The following is a 14532-nucleotide window of genomic DNA, read 5'->3' as shown; positions in this document are numbered from 1 at the left end:
TCCGACCTCCTCCGACCACCTCCGGCTCTGTCTCGTGAAGTAATCGTCATGTGATTAAACATCACATGAATCACGTGCCCTTGTGCCAACTCAAATTCTGTCCAAAGTGTCGTCTAGATTTCCGTTTTTTCTTTCCTTAAATTCTCTGTTTTTCTACTTTTTAAAAGAAATCGAAGCAATTCTTAACACGAAGAAACCAGAAGGTAAAGATCTCAGTAGAGAAGAATGATGTGTTTTGAATGTGATTTAGTTACGTAGTTGATCATCAATGTTATTTATTTTTTTCATCTTTAACCGGTAAAAATTATTTCTTTCTTTCAGAGATCTCTAAATATTTTAGTGGAGATGTATTATTCTCAATTGTTTGTCCTGTTTACCAAACTGTGAAAGTCTTTGCCAGCTATCAAACTTCGAACGCTTCTGTTTCCTGTTTATTGTCCGAGAATAATCGTTCTCCACACACTTAAAAATGAACCAGGACGTTAGACTCGTACAACATACAAGAAAAGTCCCCTTTGGGATTCGCTTTTTCCAGTGGCTGGGAAAAGACAGAAATAGGCTGTAAGTTTGAATCATTTAGGTGACTTCAATTACATAGTAATTATACCATCTATTCTTAAAAGCACATCTAATATATAAATATCTCGTTTATAGATTGTTTATGTACTTTTATCATTTTTAGGTATCGAGGGCATGTTCTTCTTTTGACCTTTTTTACCTACATGACTTACCACCTTTCCAGGAAGCCAATTAGTATTGTCAAGGTAGGTCATAATTCAATTATATTACACATGATAGGTAGGATGTGACAAGCTATCCTGTTGATTTAAGTCAGGGTGTGCCTGACTGCACAAGAGCTGCAGGCAGGGTAAGATCTAGTCAGCCTGGATTTGAGTTTAATAATATATCTTTTCAATCATTTTGACAGACAAGCTATAAACAAAAGTAAATTCCGGAAAATTCAAATTTATGCTGGATTTTTTTCTCTTAGGGGTCATTAAACGTAAACTGTACTGATAGAGACGTACACTCTGTGCTTGGTCTATTTCACCCACGCTTCAAAAAAAGTTTAAGTAATGCGACAAACTCTTCAGTTCTACAAATGACATTAACTACTTCCTGTTCAGCTTGGGCTCCTTTTGGTAAGAAAAGGCCACCATCTTTCATTAACGCTTGTAGATATTAGTTGTTTTTAATGGAAAGTAGTTTCTGAAATTAATTATTCTGATGAGGATATTGTCATTTTGAAACATATTAGATGGTCCAAGTGGCAAGGAACTGCTTGGTGCTTTGGATCTTGGGTTTTTGTTTGCATATGCTCTGGGTATGTTTGTAAGGTAAGATAAAAAAAAAGATGAATCATAGTGTGTTATCAAAAATATGTGTTTACCCTTCCACAGTTGGTGAGACACCCATTTGTCTATGGCCATATTATGACATATCCCTTTTATATTATGCTTGTAAAGACATTGTAAGAATAGACCTCTTTAGCTTTGTATGCAAATTGCCCATTTCAGATCACATGACATTCCCTTGAGAGTCATTCTTTTATGACGAACATGTGAAAATATTAGACATGAAACAATCAACTCCCAAGAGTGGTATCACATGGTCTGAAATGTGCACAACAAACAACGAAGCAAAAGAGGCATCCCAATTACACCCATATACAAACTGGCATCATCATGCATGGAATTATTCATACTTACATACATGAATAAATGATAAATATATAATAATCAATAATGGGATTAACAGTGGATTTGACAGAGTGGCTCTTCTTCCATTTGATTCCAATTGGAATTTAGAAGTTGATTTTTAATCAATACTTGATACATGATTATTCTATTTTTTTTCAACCATTCAGTGGGTATGTTGCAGAGCACATGGACCTCAGGTATTTCTTGACGGTTGGCATGTTTACATCTGGCATATTTACTATCTTATTTGGAATGGGTTTTTTTTGGAAGATTCACAGCCTTGCATATTTCCTTACTGTTCAGGTAATGCATAGTGTTTACCGTATCATTATTATTTATTTATCATCATTTGTTTATTTATCATCATTTATTTATTTGCATTTTCTTAAAACTATATATTTAATATATTATTATATTTCCTTTTCTTCTTCAAGTAAAAAAAAATTTCATTAGTATTTTCTTAAAACTGTATAATATATTCATAGCATTATACACTTAATGTCTGGTCGTGAGGGAAATAGTTTAATATTATTAGTTTAAATTCCTGAGAGTCAGGATCCCCAGGCAAAGCAGAGGAAGCATCGAAACACTGAGGTAAAACAAAACTAACTTATTTTCCCTCAAGACCAGACTTTAAGTGTTTCGTTATATAGCAATAAAATCAAGAAATATTATTGAGAAGTCAGTTTACAAAATAAGAACTTTATTTACCAAGCTCTTTTTATTCAATAAATAAAAAATGCACAAAGACTGACAAATGATCTTACAGTCCAGAATCTATCAAACCTGATAGAATCATAAAATCAAAAACAATAAATTGAAAACTATTAAAGCTTAAAAGCACTTTTTTGTTTTTTACGCGCTATTAAAATTGGAAATTATTTTTGGAAAATAGTAGCTTATTGTGTATTGTCTTGGAAAATGTAAAAACCTAAAATCAACCTTTAATAGCAATTTAGGGGTACCCTGATACCTTAAAAGAAACTTGTTTGTCAAAGCTGTTTTCATAAAAGTATTGTTTGAAAGTACTTTTGGAGTACTTTTGAATTTTGAAGTTTTTCTTTCCAATCTCCCTTGCTGTGGAACAAGCTGCCAGAAGTTATTCATTTGGAAACTGACTTTAACTCTTTCAAGAAACAGACTTTCCTATTTCCACATTTCCACATTAGCAATAGCATCGTATCTTTTAATTTGATTAGTTTTTGTAGAATTATTAAATATATTTAGGCACTGCCTAAAAGCGGAGCTCCCGATACGCAAGTCACAGGGAGCCCAATTTGAATGAATGTGGAAGATAAAATTAAAATCGGAAAAAAATCTTCAATTCTTTTATTCAATATTAAGATAATGTCTCCCATAAAACATGCACTGAAAACGAATCAAAATGCGCTACATCATTTTCTTTGCACGAGGATACTCTCCTGATCCCACTTATATGAATTTTGTACACAACTCACCACCAACCCCCCCAGGGGCTAAGTTTTTTCTTGGAAGATCCTTTAACAAAGTTTTCCATTGACGACATTTTTTAAGCTTTGAATTCCTGGTTATTTTACTTATAAAACGAAAGATAACTACAAATAATCCATTTCATTGAAATCGAAATTTTGGAGCGAACTTTTATGGACAAATCAAGACTATGAAACAGACTTGAAAACTGGTAAAAAAAAGGTGAGCAAAATACATAAGCTTACTTTTACTTCTTTTACACTAATAACGATGTTTGGTTCATTATCCACATCAAAAGTTTTATGTTTTTACAAGAACCATATTTTCATTCATAAAAGTCTTAACTATTTTTCGAGAAGCTTGAAAACATAAGCTTAACTAGATTTTGAAAATTCAATTTTACCAGTTTTCATCTTGTTAACAACAAAAGTTTTTGAAAAACTAATAAGTTTACATTCATTTATACTTGACAAGAACAACTGAGGCAAAATAGAAAATAACGCAAAGTGCAATGCAAATACAAAATAAAATTTTCTTTCTTAGTAAATTGGCATTTGGAAATTTTCTTAAATATTTTCTTAGCTTTTGAAAAGACAAAAAGACAAGGATACCGCTCTTTATACAATAACATATCTCACAGCAACACAAATTTAAGCTAATTTTTATAATCATGTACTAGGTTGAAAAGCTCAATAAACAGTTGAATATTTGGTGTAATTTTAAAACTTATTCAATATTTAGATAAATTATCTGTAGAAGTATAAAGTTATTGAATGAAATTCAAAATGAAAGTACTCTTACCATAATAACAAAACAGGTACACTTTTTTCGCACGTTTGTCATTCTAGTTCGTTGCTCGTTTGCCGGTAATTTTAGGAATGTTATTTAGCTTTAAACTTTGTCAAAAATCTCTTGGATTTGTTTAATAAATATTGTGGAATTCAAAAAGTGCTTTTTCAAATGATTATTTTATATCATGTATGAACTACGAATACTCTTACCATAAGAACAAAACAACCTTGTTGCTTGTTTTCCGATAATGTTGTAGCTATGTTATCTACACTAAATAAAACAAAATAAAAAATGTCCTAACCTCTATCTTCACACTGTGGTGAATTCTTTTTTTTTCTCCATGATTTCTTCCATAATTTTTTGTTTTGTTTTTACAATTTTTACAAAAAAAAAGATAGTTAAAAAGCTTGTTAAAAAAAGTCGTCATTTTCCAAGTGACGTGTGATTTGAAAGCTCGACCAATCAGAAACGCGATGTACACCTGGCGGGTGACACTTTTAGCGTTACGCACAGGGCTCCCATGCGATGACCACAAAAACTGAGTTGCATAGTTTACCATATTCTATACCTATGGTGCTCCGCTTGTGCAGCCCTTCGGCCCGCGCAGGAGCTCCGCTATGAAATGTTTTGAAAATGAAATTTTCTATATTTATTATTATATAAAGAACAACTATTCTTAGCTCCGAAGCTCTTATAAATATTTATAAGACTTGGCATTTGAGCATTCCACCTTACCTATCCAGTGCAGTGGTCAACTCGAAAGCTATGCTCCTTTGACCACTACACACTTTTTCATAATTGACATCATTATTTAAAACTATCTTTAATTAGGTTCTTTTTTAATATCTGTCATTAATCTTTTCTTATTCTGTAACTTCTTTTGTTAAAAGTGTAAAATAAACTGAACTTGTACTTGATTATTTTATCAGTATACAGTTTTTCAATTAGTCACATTTTTACATAAATATTTACCTACTTGCAAGAAAGTTGTCATACAAGAATAGAACATTAATTTGTAATTTAGTAAATTAATGATTTGATAAATTTACCGATTAGGAATAAATTATCACTGACATCAGACTAGCAAACATATCAAAATTGCCAGGCAGCGCTAGAATTCGTAGTTTTAGTTACGATAGTTTTCCCAGTCTAAAGGGAAATTCTTTTAGTATTGTTATTATACTCCTTACTGCATGATAGCCACATTGTTACACGAGCAGAAACCATACAAAAACAAATACTGATCTTATTTTTTATTTATTCATTTCCGTTTTAACTTTGAAATTACATCTGCATCTGCATGCCGGTTACATCATGTCCTCCAAAATTACCTTTTTCTTACTGATGAATTCAAGTCTTTCATCAGTGATAATTTATTCCTAATGGGTAAATTTGCTAAATGACAACCTTCTTGCAAGTTGGTGTATATATATATATATTTTTTTAAATCACAGAGTTTCTTTAGTTAGTATTTCTCAAGGGCTTTAGAGTATCAGATATAAAGTGCTCATTATTATTATTATTACTGTTATTCAAAAGTATTTTTGAATAATTTTCAATTATTTTGATTTTATACAATGCATACTTATTTATCAACAGATTTTTGCAGGATTTTTTCAAGTAAGTTGTTTTGTGATATTGTACAAAAACAAACCATTTAATGACTGTAGAGTATTGGGTTTGATTAAGATCCGTTCAATGAACAATCTTCAGCCTTGATTGAATGCTACTATATATTTTATTTATTTTATATATTTATATTATTCTATACTATACTATATTATGTTATATCTATATTTCTTTTTATCCAATTTATTTAATTGAATGGCATAGTTAATTTCTGCGCATATGAACATATCCACATGAAATATGCGCGTTATAAATATATTATTATTATTATTAATTTAATGCTTGATGTTTTACCAATGAATCACTGTGCTGAGATTGGTTAAACCCAGCTAATTATTGACTTGATTATTTTGTAACCTTTCAACTCCCATGTTGTTTAGGCCTCAGGGTGGCCCAGTGTTGTGGAGTGTGTTGGTAACTGGTTTGGTAAAGGAAGGTAGGATATCTGTTATTATTGTATTTGTTTATACTATAACCTCTACATTTACATTGCTAACTTTATCGTCATGTACACAGACGAGGCCTTATCATGGGAATATGGAATTCTCATACCTCTTTTGGCAACATCATTGGTTCTGCTTTAGCAGGCATTTGGGCTGATGACAAATGGTAAGCAAAATTCAATAACAGACCATTTTTGAATTGTGTTTCTTGATTACATATTTATTTACTCAGGGCTAGCCTCATTTGAGTGTGTAAATGTTTATTAGTTTTTGCAATTTTGAGCCGTCACAACTGACAACGTAACTCAATACTGACAATAAGTTTGTATTGCCATTCTCCTACTGTGAGGAAATTCTGAGCCAACAATACGTTTTTTTTTTTTTTTTGGCAACTCTCTCCCAATCAAACTTACAAACACCAATGGGAAAGTAAAGAATGCACAACTTTGTCAGTGCAAACAGTTTGAAATTCAACAGGAAACAGTCATTCACTGCAATGCATACATGTAAATAATGAAAAAAATTCTGTACTTAGTCAAGGCTAACCCTGAAGAATGGAGAATTTGAGCTCTGTCGTAATTTTGATTTTGGGTTGTGATTCATATTGTTGTTTGGGTTATCTTTGCCTTTTTACATTTTTGTTTGGGTTGGGGCACCTGTGTGTAATATTTAGTGTTTGTTTGTTTTCTTTCTAGGGGCTATTCATTCATTGTTCCTGGTCTTATTATTATGGGAATGGGCATCATTGTCTTTTTATTTCTAATAGTAGGTAAGTACATACCCATCATGATCTAGATAATAACTTTGGATATGATAAAACATGGAGAAGCATTGAGGATATGGACACCGAAACGATGATGCAAGCATGTTTTCAAAATGGTTGACATTGCCCTTCTCTGTAGAATGTGAAAAGTACCAACAAAGGATGCGCTCATGTAAAAAAAGGGTGTGAGGATGTGAAAAACCATTAAAGAAAGTAACATCCTTGAAGGTAGCACTTAATAGCCAGAGGCTAACAAACCTGTGGAATTTAGAAGTTGATTTTTGTGGAAGGAGGAAAACCAGAGAATCCGGAGAAAAACCCTTGAAGCACAGGAGATAACCAACTAGAATCTGTTTTTCTCTTCTTTAAACTGAAAGGACTGAAAAGGACTGAATGGTGACTATTTGATATTTTCACCAGATCCTTCACATGTTGGATGTAATCCTCCAAAACATCACATAGAGAGTAATAAAATTATCGCATATGTCAATGATGTTGAGGTGAGGCTCAGTCTTACTATTCCACTGTACTTTACTTGATGTTGCAATCAGAATTAATATTTTGTCATATTCTGTCCAGAAACTGTTGTCTGTAATCACCATCATTTTCCAACTTGTTTAGGGACCATTCATTTGTTTCATTAGGGAGAGGGGCCAGTGCAATTTGCTTGGTAATTGTTAATCCACACAAAAATTCTGACCTGGTCTGTTGTTGCAAAACAAATCTGCTCCTCTCTTGCTATTATAAACTTTAAAGTGCTGTGTGACTCAGATTTTTTAAAGGAATCCCCCCCCCCCCCTCCCCCATACACACACATCAATCCAACCAGTACCACCTCCCCTGTTAATAATGAACAGCACCTTATCTTGTATTTTTTAGGATCCAGAGACAGCAGGACTGCTATCTTCTTGTCCTGAAGGAACATATGCTAATTCTGAATCATTAGTTGTGGTAAGCATTCATATTATTAACCAATTATTAAATCTACATTTGATCCATAGTACTTAATTGATTTAGTTTTTTTGATAAATTTGAATGATTGTGTTTGTTTAGAAAAAAAGTGAGCATGGTGCAGATGCTGAGGCTATTGGCTTTTGTAAAGCTCTGCTCATTCCTGTAAGTCATAATAATTTCTTTCAAAGGATAATTATAATTGTCTTTGTTTAATCATATACATGTATGGACTTTATCATGTTGCAGCCATGTTGACCAGAACAATAGACTTTCCCTTAGTGGCTTTGCATTCAACCTCTACTCACATATCATGGCTAGTCTGCAGATCAAACCATGCTTCTCATAAGAGATTAATTTGTTTTTTATTCTTTATACATGAGCTATTTGATTAGGAAATGCGGGTCTGAATGGCCAGAGTAAAATATTGCCATTATTGATCAACTTGTAAACCATATTGTTCACCATTTTTAGGGGGTTGTGGAATATTCTCTCTGCCTTTTCTTTGCCAAGTTGGTTAGTTACACATTCCTATTTTGGTTACCATTCTACTTAGAGAACACAGGTAAGTTTATGATTGACGTGAAAAATACATACATAACTGCTTCAGTTCCATATTATAATGTCTGTATATTATAATGATATTTTCTCATCCATTCATGACTTCAGATATTGGTGGTAAAACCTATGGCCCAGAAAAGTCAGCTGACCTGTCTACATTTTTTGACTTTGGTGGAATATTAGGTATCCAAATGTCTCTTTCGATAATTTTAATTTCATCCTTTCATCTATACTTTTTCATACACTATTCTACAGTATATTACCTTTGTTCCTAAATCAAGGCTGGACTTACTTGGAGTTAGGATGACCCCTGGTGCTGGGAGCATGTCTTTAGATCTTTCCCCCAGGGACACCAAAAACAATTAGCCTTAGCAGTAGAGCAGGCTTACCTTCACATAAAGGGGCCTAAAACCAAAGCCACGAGTCTACACTAATTTGTTATCTCTTCCCAGGGGTCACCAAGGAGAATAGAGTTTTTCAATGTCATTTCTTTCTATGTACCAACAGGTGGTATATTTGCTGGTGTAGTATCAGACAAGACAAATTGTTGTGGTATTACAGTGGTTGTAATGCTGTTGCTAGGTGGGCCCATGGTAGGTTCATTACTGTGTATCACTTGACCATATATAGATATACATATATACAGATCAATGTTCTAACGAGGCATTCATTTGTCCATCTTTTCCATCCAGCTTTTTATCTACAGATTTTTTGCAAATTCTAGTTTGTCACTCAATATTGGTAAGTCTTACAGGAAATATTTTTTGTTTTCTGATCATTAACAGCACTTCTAAGTGTTCCTTGCATCTAAAGATGGTTTTACAGGGTGCACACAGTTCCTTAAAAAAATCCTTGAATTTCACATTTTCTTAAAAACTACCTGACACAGAAAAGCACTGAAAAACTTCAAAAATGCCAAGAGTCAAAGGGCTTAAGTTCCTAAGAAAGTAATGTGTTTGTATTGATTCCAAAAAACATTAAATTTTATTGAAACCTTGAAACAACCTTTGGATTGATCAGGGCACAGATTATTCAGAGATCAAAAACTCAAAGATCACATTGAAATTTAGCATGTTTTGTGGACTAGGGGGGAAAAGGGTGGGGAAAACAAGAGGACCCAGAAAAGGGATAGACCTAAACTGAGTTTACACAGTACTGGACAAATATGTAACTGGTCAAAAATTTGACCAGTACATAGCATTTTACATGGAACTGTCTCTTTGTAAAAAGGATTAACACGGAACTGGATCTCTTTGTAAAAAGGATTAACACTGAACTGGATCAATATGATAATGCTCATAGTAGTTTTCCATCTGGTCATGCGCAAAGCACACAACCTACAGCTTGCTGTATGAAAAGATATCCAGGCAAGTTGTTGACACAGCACCGGTCAATATTTTAGCCATGCAAGTGCAAAATGATGCAGGTTCCAAATTTGTACAGCTAGGCATATGAATTTTTATCCTAATAGCACAATAACATGTGAACAGACTGCAAAAACGTACAACTTTTTGATTGGCCCTAACAAACTCTATTCAATATGAGATGCCAATTCCAGGAATCAAGCATGAGAAGCAAGGGCACTACCACTTCACCACCCTTGATTCCCTAAGATTCTGAATATACTGCTGACTAACATAATGACTCGATGCTTAATTCTTACCTTGTATCCTCATTCTCTTGGCAGGTTTAATGTTTATGTCTGGAGTGCTTGTGAATGGACCATATGCTCTCATCACTACTGCCGTCTCTGCTAATTTGGTATGTACAAGTCTTCTTTATTTGATTGAATAGTCTTTATACTAATGCATATAGTGAAGTGTTGGTGGCAGCTATTGTAACGTTTAAAACCCTTGTTACCATGGAAATGGTTACTGCTACCTTATTAGTGTTATTATACTCTATATATCATTTACAGGGTACTCATGAGTGTTTGAGGGGTGATACTAAAGCCATGGCAACAGTGACAGCTATCATAGATGGAACAGGTTCATTTGGTGAGTCAATAATACTGTAACCATGGTGATTATTGTCATCAATGATTAATCTTCATTTTGTTCTCATTTCAGGTGCAGCACTTGGTCCCCTCCTGACTGGTATTATATCCTCCACGGTATGCATCAATTTATCCAATATTACCTGCATCAGTATATATTATGCACTTAATCACAAAATTATTGTGGGGTTTAAAACATAGAACATAGAAATGATAAAAAGGTAAATTATACACTGTGAAAAGATGTTTCGGACGCTAGTCCTTCAACAATCATTGTTGCCGTTAATCAAAGAAAGACAATGAAGTCATTGTTTTTGGGCTTTCTTTGATTAACGGCAACAATGATTGTTGCAAGACCAAAGAAATGCGGCTTATTCACCTATTGGGCACTCTTAGTCCCAACGGAATTAATGAACGCTTTGCTTTCAACTAACCCTTTCTTTTGTCTTTTGATTGTTTTTGTTTCCTTGCATACCTTGTTCTAATTGGTTTCTTTTGTCTTATTCTATCATATATACACTCCTTTCTACCACCTCTTTCTCTTTTACTCAGACGAAGGACTAGTGTCCAAAACGTCAGTAAGTTTTTTCATCTTTTCATGGTGTATAATTTCCCTTTTTATCATTACTGTTTCATTAGAAATACCAACCCAGCTCACACTAATTTTAGCTAGTTATTTCTTCTGAGAACATAGTAGGTGATACAGAAAGGTATTCTGGGAAATGACATAAATATGCCTGGATGTATGAGATACATAGTCGAATGAAATGTGCGTTAAAAGCCTCCATGCATTCTGTCAGTGCAACAATTTATGAACATGAATTTAGATCAGATACATCTAATTGGTCTTTTAAAACAAATGAGTGAGGGAATGGTCGAGTATTGCCATTCAAGGGTTTCTGGGATTGTTACTGGGGATGTGTGTGTATGCTTACGAAGATTAATAGCATTATGGTAAGCATTTTTCTACCAACAAATAAAGATTTTACACTGAATGAAGAGGATATTCCAGGAGCAATACTTTCTGGTCTCGGCTTCTATGGATGCTTCTATGTTCAATGTTCTTGAACCTGACAATGATTTTGCAATATCATTGATTGTATATTAGCTGTCTAATTTAATAACATTGTTTAATCTTAACTAGGGATGGAATAATGTCTACTATATGCTGATTTCTGCTGATTTTTTTGCTGCTGTTGTAAGTAAACTTTACCTTTTTGCAAATATGGAATGGCTTCCATACATAACCAGGCAGTGTAATTAGGCAAATTTACAATCTAATACACTGAATGCAAATATGGCTGCCACTTCACTATCATTATTTCTTAAATTCAAATTTAAATCAAACAAAAAGGATATTTAATGAGCTTTCAAGCACATTGCACATCTTCAGGGCACAAATGGCTCAATGATGTTATGAAACATGATGCTAACAAACAAAAGCTGTGTGCACTCACAACCATAGTAATACATAGTTGGGTGCTTATCTAACAACTGATGTATGATATCAACAAAGCTAAAAAGTTTGAGGTAGAACCTATAATTTTTTTGTTCTAAAGGAATTCTCTAAATAGCTATGAAACTTTCCAAAAATTTCGAGTTGCTCTTTGTGGCCATGGTGCTTGTTTTTAAAAATAATTTCTCATTTCTAAAATTCAATGGCACATACCATCCGCTATAGTCATTTCATTTATACTGCAATAATCATAAATCAGCTATTAGGAATACCGACTTGAATTAATTCATGTAATGTTTGTTAATAAGCTTACAAGGATTGGTTTTATTTTGTAGTTTCTTTCACGTCAAGTTTGGTTTGAGCTCAAGACAATTTTTCTTTCTCTTCAAAACAGAAGGTAAAATTAATACACATTTCTGCTCTTGGACTTGTGGTTGGGTCCTGTATCTATAGTGGTCCACTTTCATAATCACTAAATCAATTAGAAATGTACAGTACACGACGTTCTTACCTTTACGCAATAATGTGTAGTTCCAGAAATTATCCATACCCCCCCCATCCCCCCTCCACTTTCTGTGATCCCCACCCCTCAGAAATTCCAAATTCCTCCGTGGGGGGTATGGATAATTTCTTAAACTGCACAATAAGAAAATTTTGGTGGAATGCAAGTAGTCAGTTCCCTATTCAACAACATTATAATAGAATCTACACCACTATATCTACTGATCCTTTTGAGGTTTAATGAAATTTTGATCATTTTATTCCTGAGAGCCTCGGTACCGTGCTAGAATTTTAATGCCGTTCAAAATTTGAGAAAAAAGCTGGGTCGAGTTGGCATTGCAGTGCATTGTGGGACTGGTTTAGGGGACATATTTCCAATATGGCTTCTATTTGGTCCCTTAAAACAGCCCCACAATGCACTGCAACCCCAACTCAACCCAGCATTCTTCTCAACCTCGGAATGGCTAATTGACTGACTCACTTTCCTCATTTCATCTCAGAGCAAGCCGACCTTTTCGTGTATCTGTGGCTGAGTCTGCTTTCCACGCTGGTGTACCAAGATAAACTTAGCAGATATTTCAAGCACCTATTATTTTTATGATGAATCTTAATTACAAAACTACTAGTCTTATAGGGAAGAAGTATAAAAAAATTTTAAAAGGACTTTTTAAAACTTCTTCGTAAATTATTTAAAGAAATGAAAGGAAGTCCATGATATAGTGATTATTTATACCATAAGCATCTTCTAAATTCGGCCTGGCTATGTCAGGAAGGTTGGCGAAGATTTTGTTGCCTACAAAGCCTGAAATGCATTGGAGCTCACATGTAAATTATGCAAAAAAGAGCAAACGAGGTTTGGTAAAATATTGTGGTTACCTTTTCGCTCTGGTTTTCCATTATTTACTTCGCCCATAGTGTATTTCGGGGTTGTTATGCAGCATGTAACAAGCAAAAACACGTTCACCAACTTCTTTTGAAATAGCTGTATAAAGCTGTTAAGTTAATTCAAACGAAAAACGACTTCCGGGTCCAAAATGAAAACTTCCCGAAACTTACTTCTACAGACATTTTTCTGGTTTTTTTCTTCATAGCAGGATTTTCTATTAATATGCTATGGAAATCACTAGAGTGGTATGTAATGCACGTCTTACGGCCGTAGATTTATGTGCCACGTAATGAGATTTTTGTGTACCACGTAAGGATAAAACTGTCTTGAGTGAGTGGCCGTAGCGCTTGTTGCAGTCATAAAAAGAAATACCGGTCTTGTCGAAAATCTTCAGTTTGAACGGATCAACTTAGTGCATGTAGTCCAGATAATTGTGGCAATAGTTCAAGTTTGCATTAGTAAATTTATCTGTAGCGTTTCTGCTTGATCATCCGCTTTGAAGCCCATTTTTTCTATCGAACGCTACTACAACCGCATGCTATCAAGCATGAGTACACGTGGTACCAAAATAGATCTATCACCGCGAGACGTTTTACAACTCTAGCGATTTTCATAGTATCTGATTGTTGAAGATAGTTAATAATTCCTGGGAATAATTTGTGGCAAGATTTTAGCGATCTTTTGTGTGATTGGACCCCAAAATACGTCACAGCTTAAAAGCCCTATGTTGATAGCTTTGTCCGTAATTCACGTAAAACCACTTCAAGTTATCAACACAAGACATGTTATTACACTGTGCCGTTTGTTTGTTTTTTGGATCTCTAGGTAAACTTAAATTTCATAAATCATTTTACATTCCATGCTATCGATTGATTTTTTTTTTCCCGTAGTTCTTAGAAAAGTTTGGGTTTTAATTTTCTTTTTAAAAATGTTTGTATTGAGTAAACGTTGCCAGCTTTGGCCAGTTGATTTTAGTTATGGAATCATCATTTCGTAAAACTGGTTTCCGAAAATAAACACTCTTTATTATGAAATATACTTATCATCATAACTTGTTTATTAGTCTCTTTTTTAAAGGAAAGATGAATTCTGCGCTATTAGGCAGATTAACATTCCCGCTTTTCCTTCCCGCAAACGGCAAACGTGACCACGTTTTCATCGTTTACCTACATTTCACTTTACCTTTTGCAAAACTTCTCGACAAAGACAAGTATTCTTTTGTTTATCTACTACTTAGAGATTTTTTCGATTCCTTTTCACTATTCTCTAATGAAAACGCACGAGAAACGTAAACTGAGTATGCGAGATACTGATTACCAAACTCCTCGTGCGCGCGCCAATTATTGACGTCATAATTTTTCGACGCATTCTCTGCAAGTTTCCAATCCGAATGTCTCCGAGGTGC

At 34.0% G+C, this 14532-nt stretch overlaps 1 protein-coding gene across 1 annotated transcript; it reads left to right on the top strand.

Annotated features, from left to right (window-relative positions):
• The first annotated feature begins 65 nt into the window (after window positions 1-65).
• LOC116298238 (glucose-6-phosphate exchanger SLC37A2) lies at window positions 66-14161 on the top strand. The gene is made up of 23 exons (XM_031706622.2): window positions 66-203; window positions 322-561; window positions 683-764; window positions 992-1142; window positions 1259-1337; window positions 1868-2003; window positions 5541-5561; window positions 5951-6006; window positions 6087-6179; window positions 6709-6782; window positions 7197-7276; window positions 7656-7727; window positions 7830-7892; window positions 8202-8292; window positions 8397-8471; window positions 8796-8881; window positions 8981-9029; window positions 9976-10049; window positions 10207-10285; window positions 10358-10401; window positions 11429-11482; window positions 12076-12137; window positions 12742-14161. The coding sequence occupies exons 2-23, from the start codon at window positions 470-472 to the stop codon at window positions 12803-12805; spliced, it is 1677 nt and encodes a 558-aa protein (XP_031562482.1). The 5' UTR covers window positions 66-203; window positions 322-469; the 3' UTR covers window positions 12806-14161.
• The last annotated feature ends 371 nt before the right edge of the window (window positions 14162-14532 follow it).

Source organism: Actinia tenebrosa, unplaced genomic scaffold, assembly GCF_029948245.1.
Source record: "Actinia tenebrosa isolate PJP-AT-01 unplaced genomic scaffold, QUT_ActTen_1.0 PGA_scaffold0__85_contigs__length_37466705, whole genome shotgun sequence".
NCBI classification, from domain to species: Eukaryota; Metazoa; Cnidaria; class Anthozoa; order Actiniaria; family Actiniidae; genus Actinia; species Actinia tenebrosa.
Note: the sequence above shows the minus strand (reverse complement) of the source record. Positions and strands in the feature narration are given on the sequence as shown.

Excerpts from the sequence above, each read along its gene's own strand:
- LOC116298238 (XM_031706622.2), top strand. The coding sequence starts at position 470 with ATGAACCAGGACGTTAGACTCGTACAACATACAAGAAAAGTCCCCTTT. Across the intron at positions 2,004-5,540 it reads CATATTTCCTTACTGTTCAG|ATTTTTGCAGGATTTTTTCA; the intron begins GTAATGCATAGT and ends ATTTATCAACAG. Across the intron at positions 7,728-7,829 it reads ATTCTGAATCATTAGTTGTG|AAAAAAAGTGAGCATGGTGC; the intron begins GTAAGCATTCAT and ends GTGTTTGTTTAG.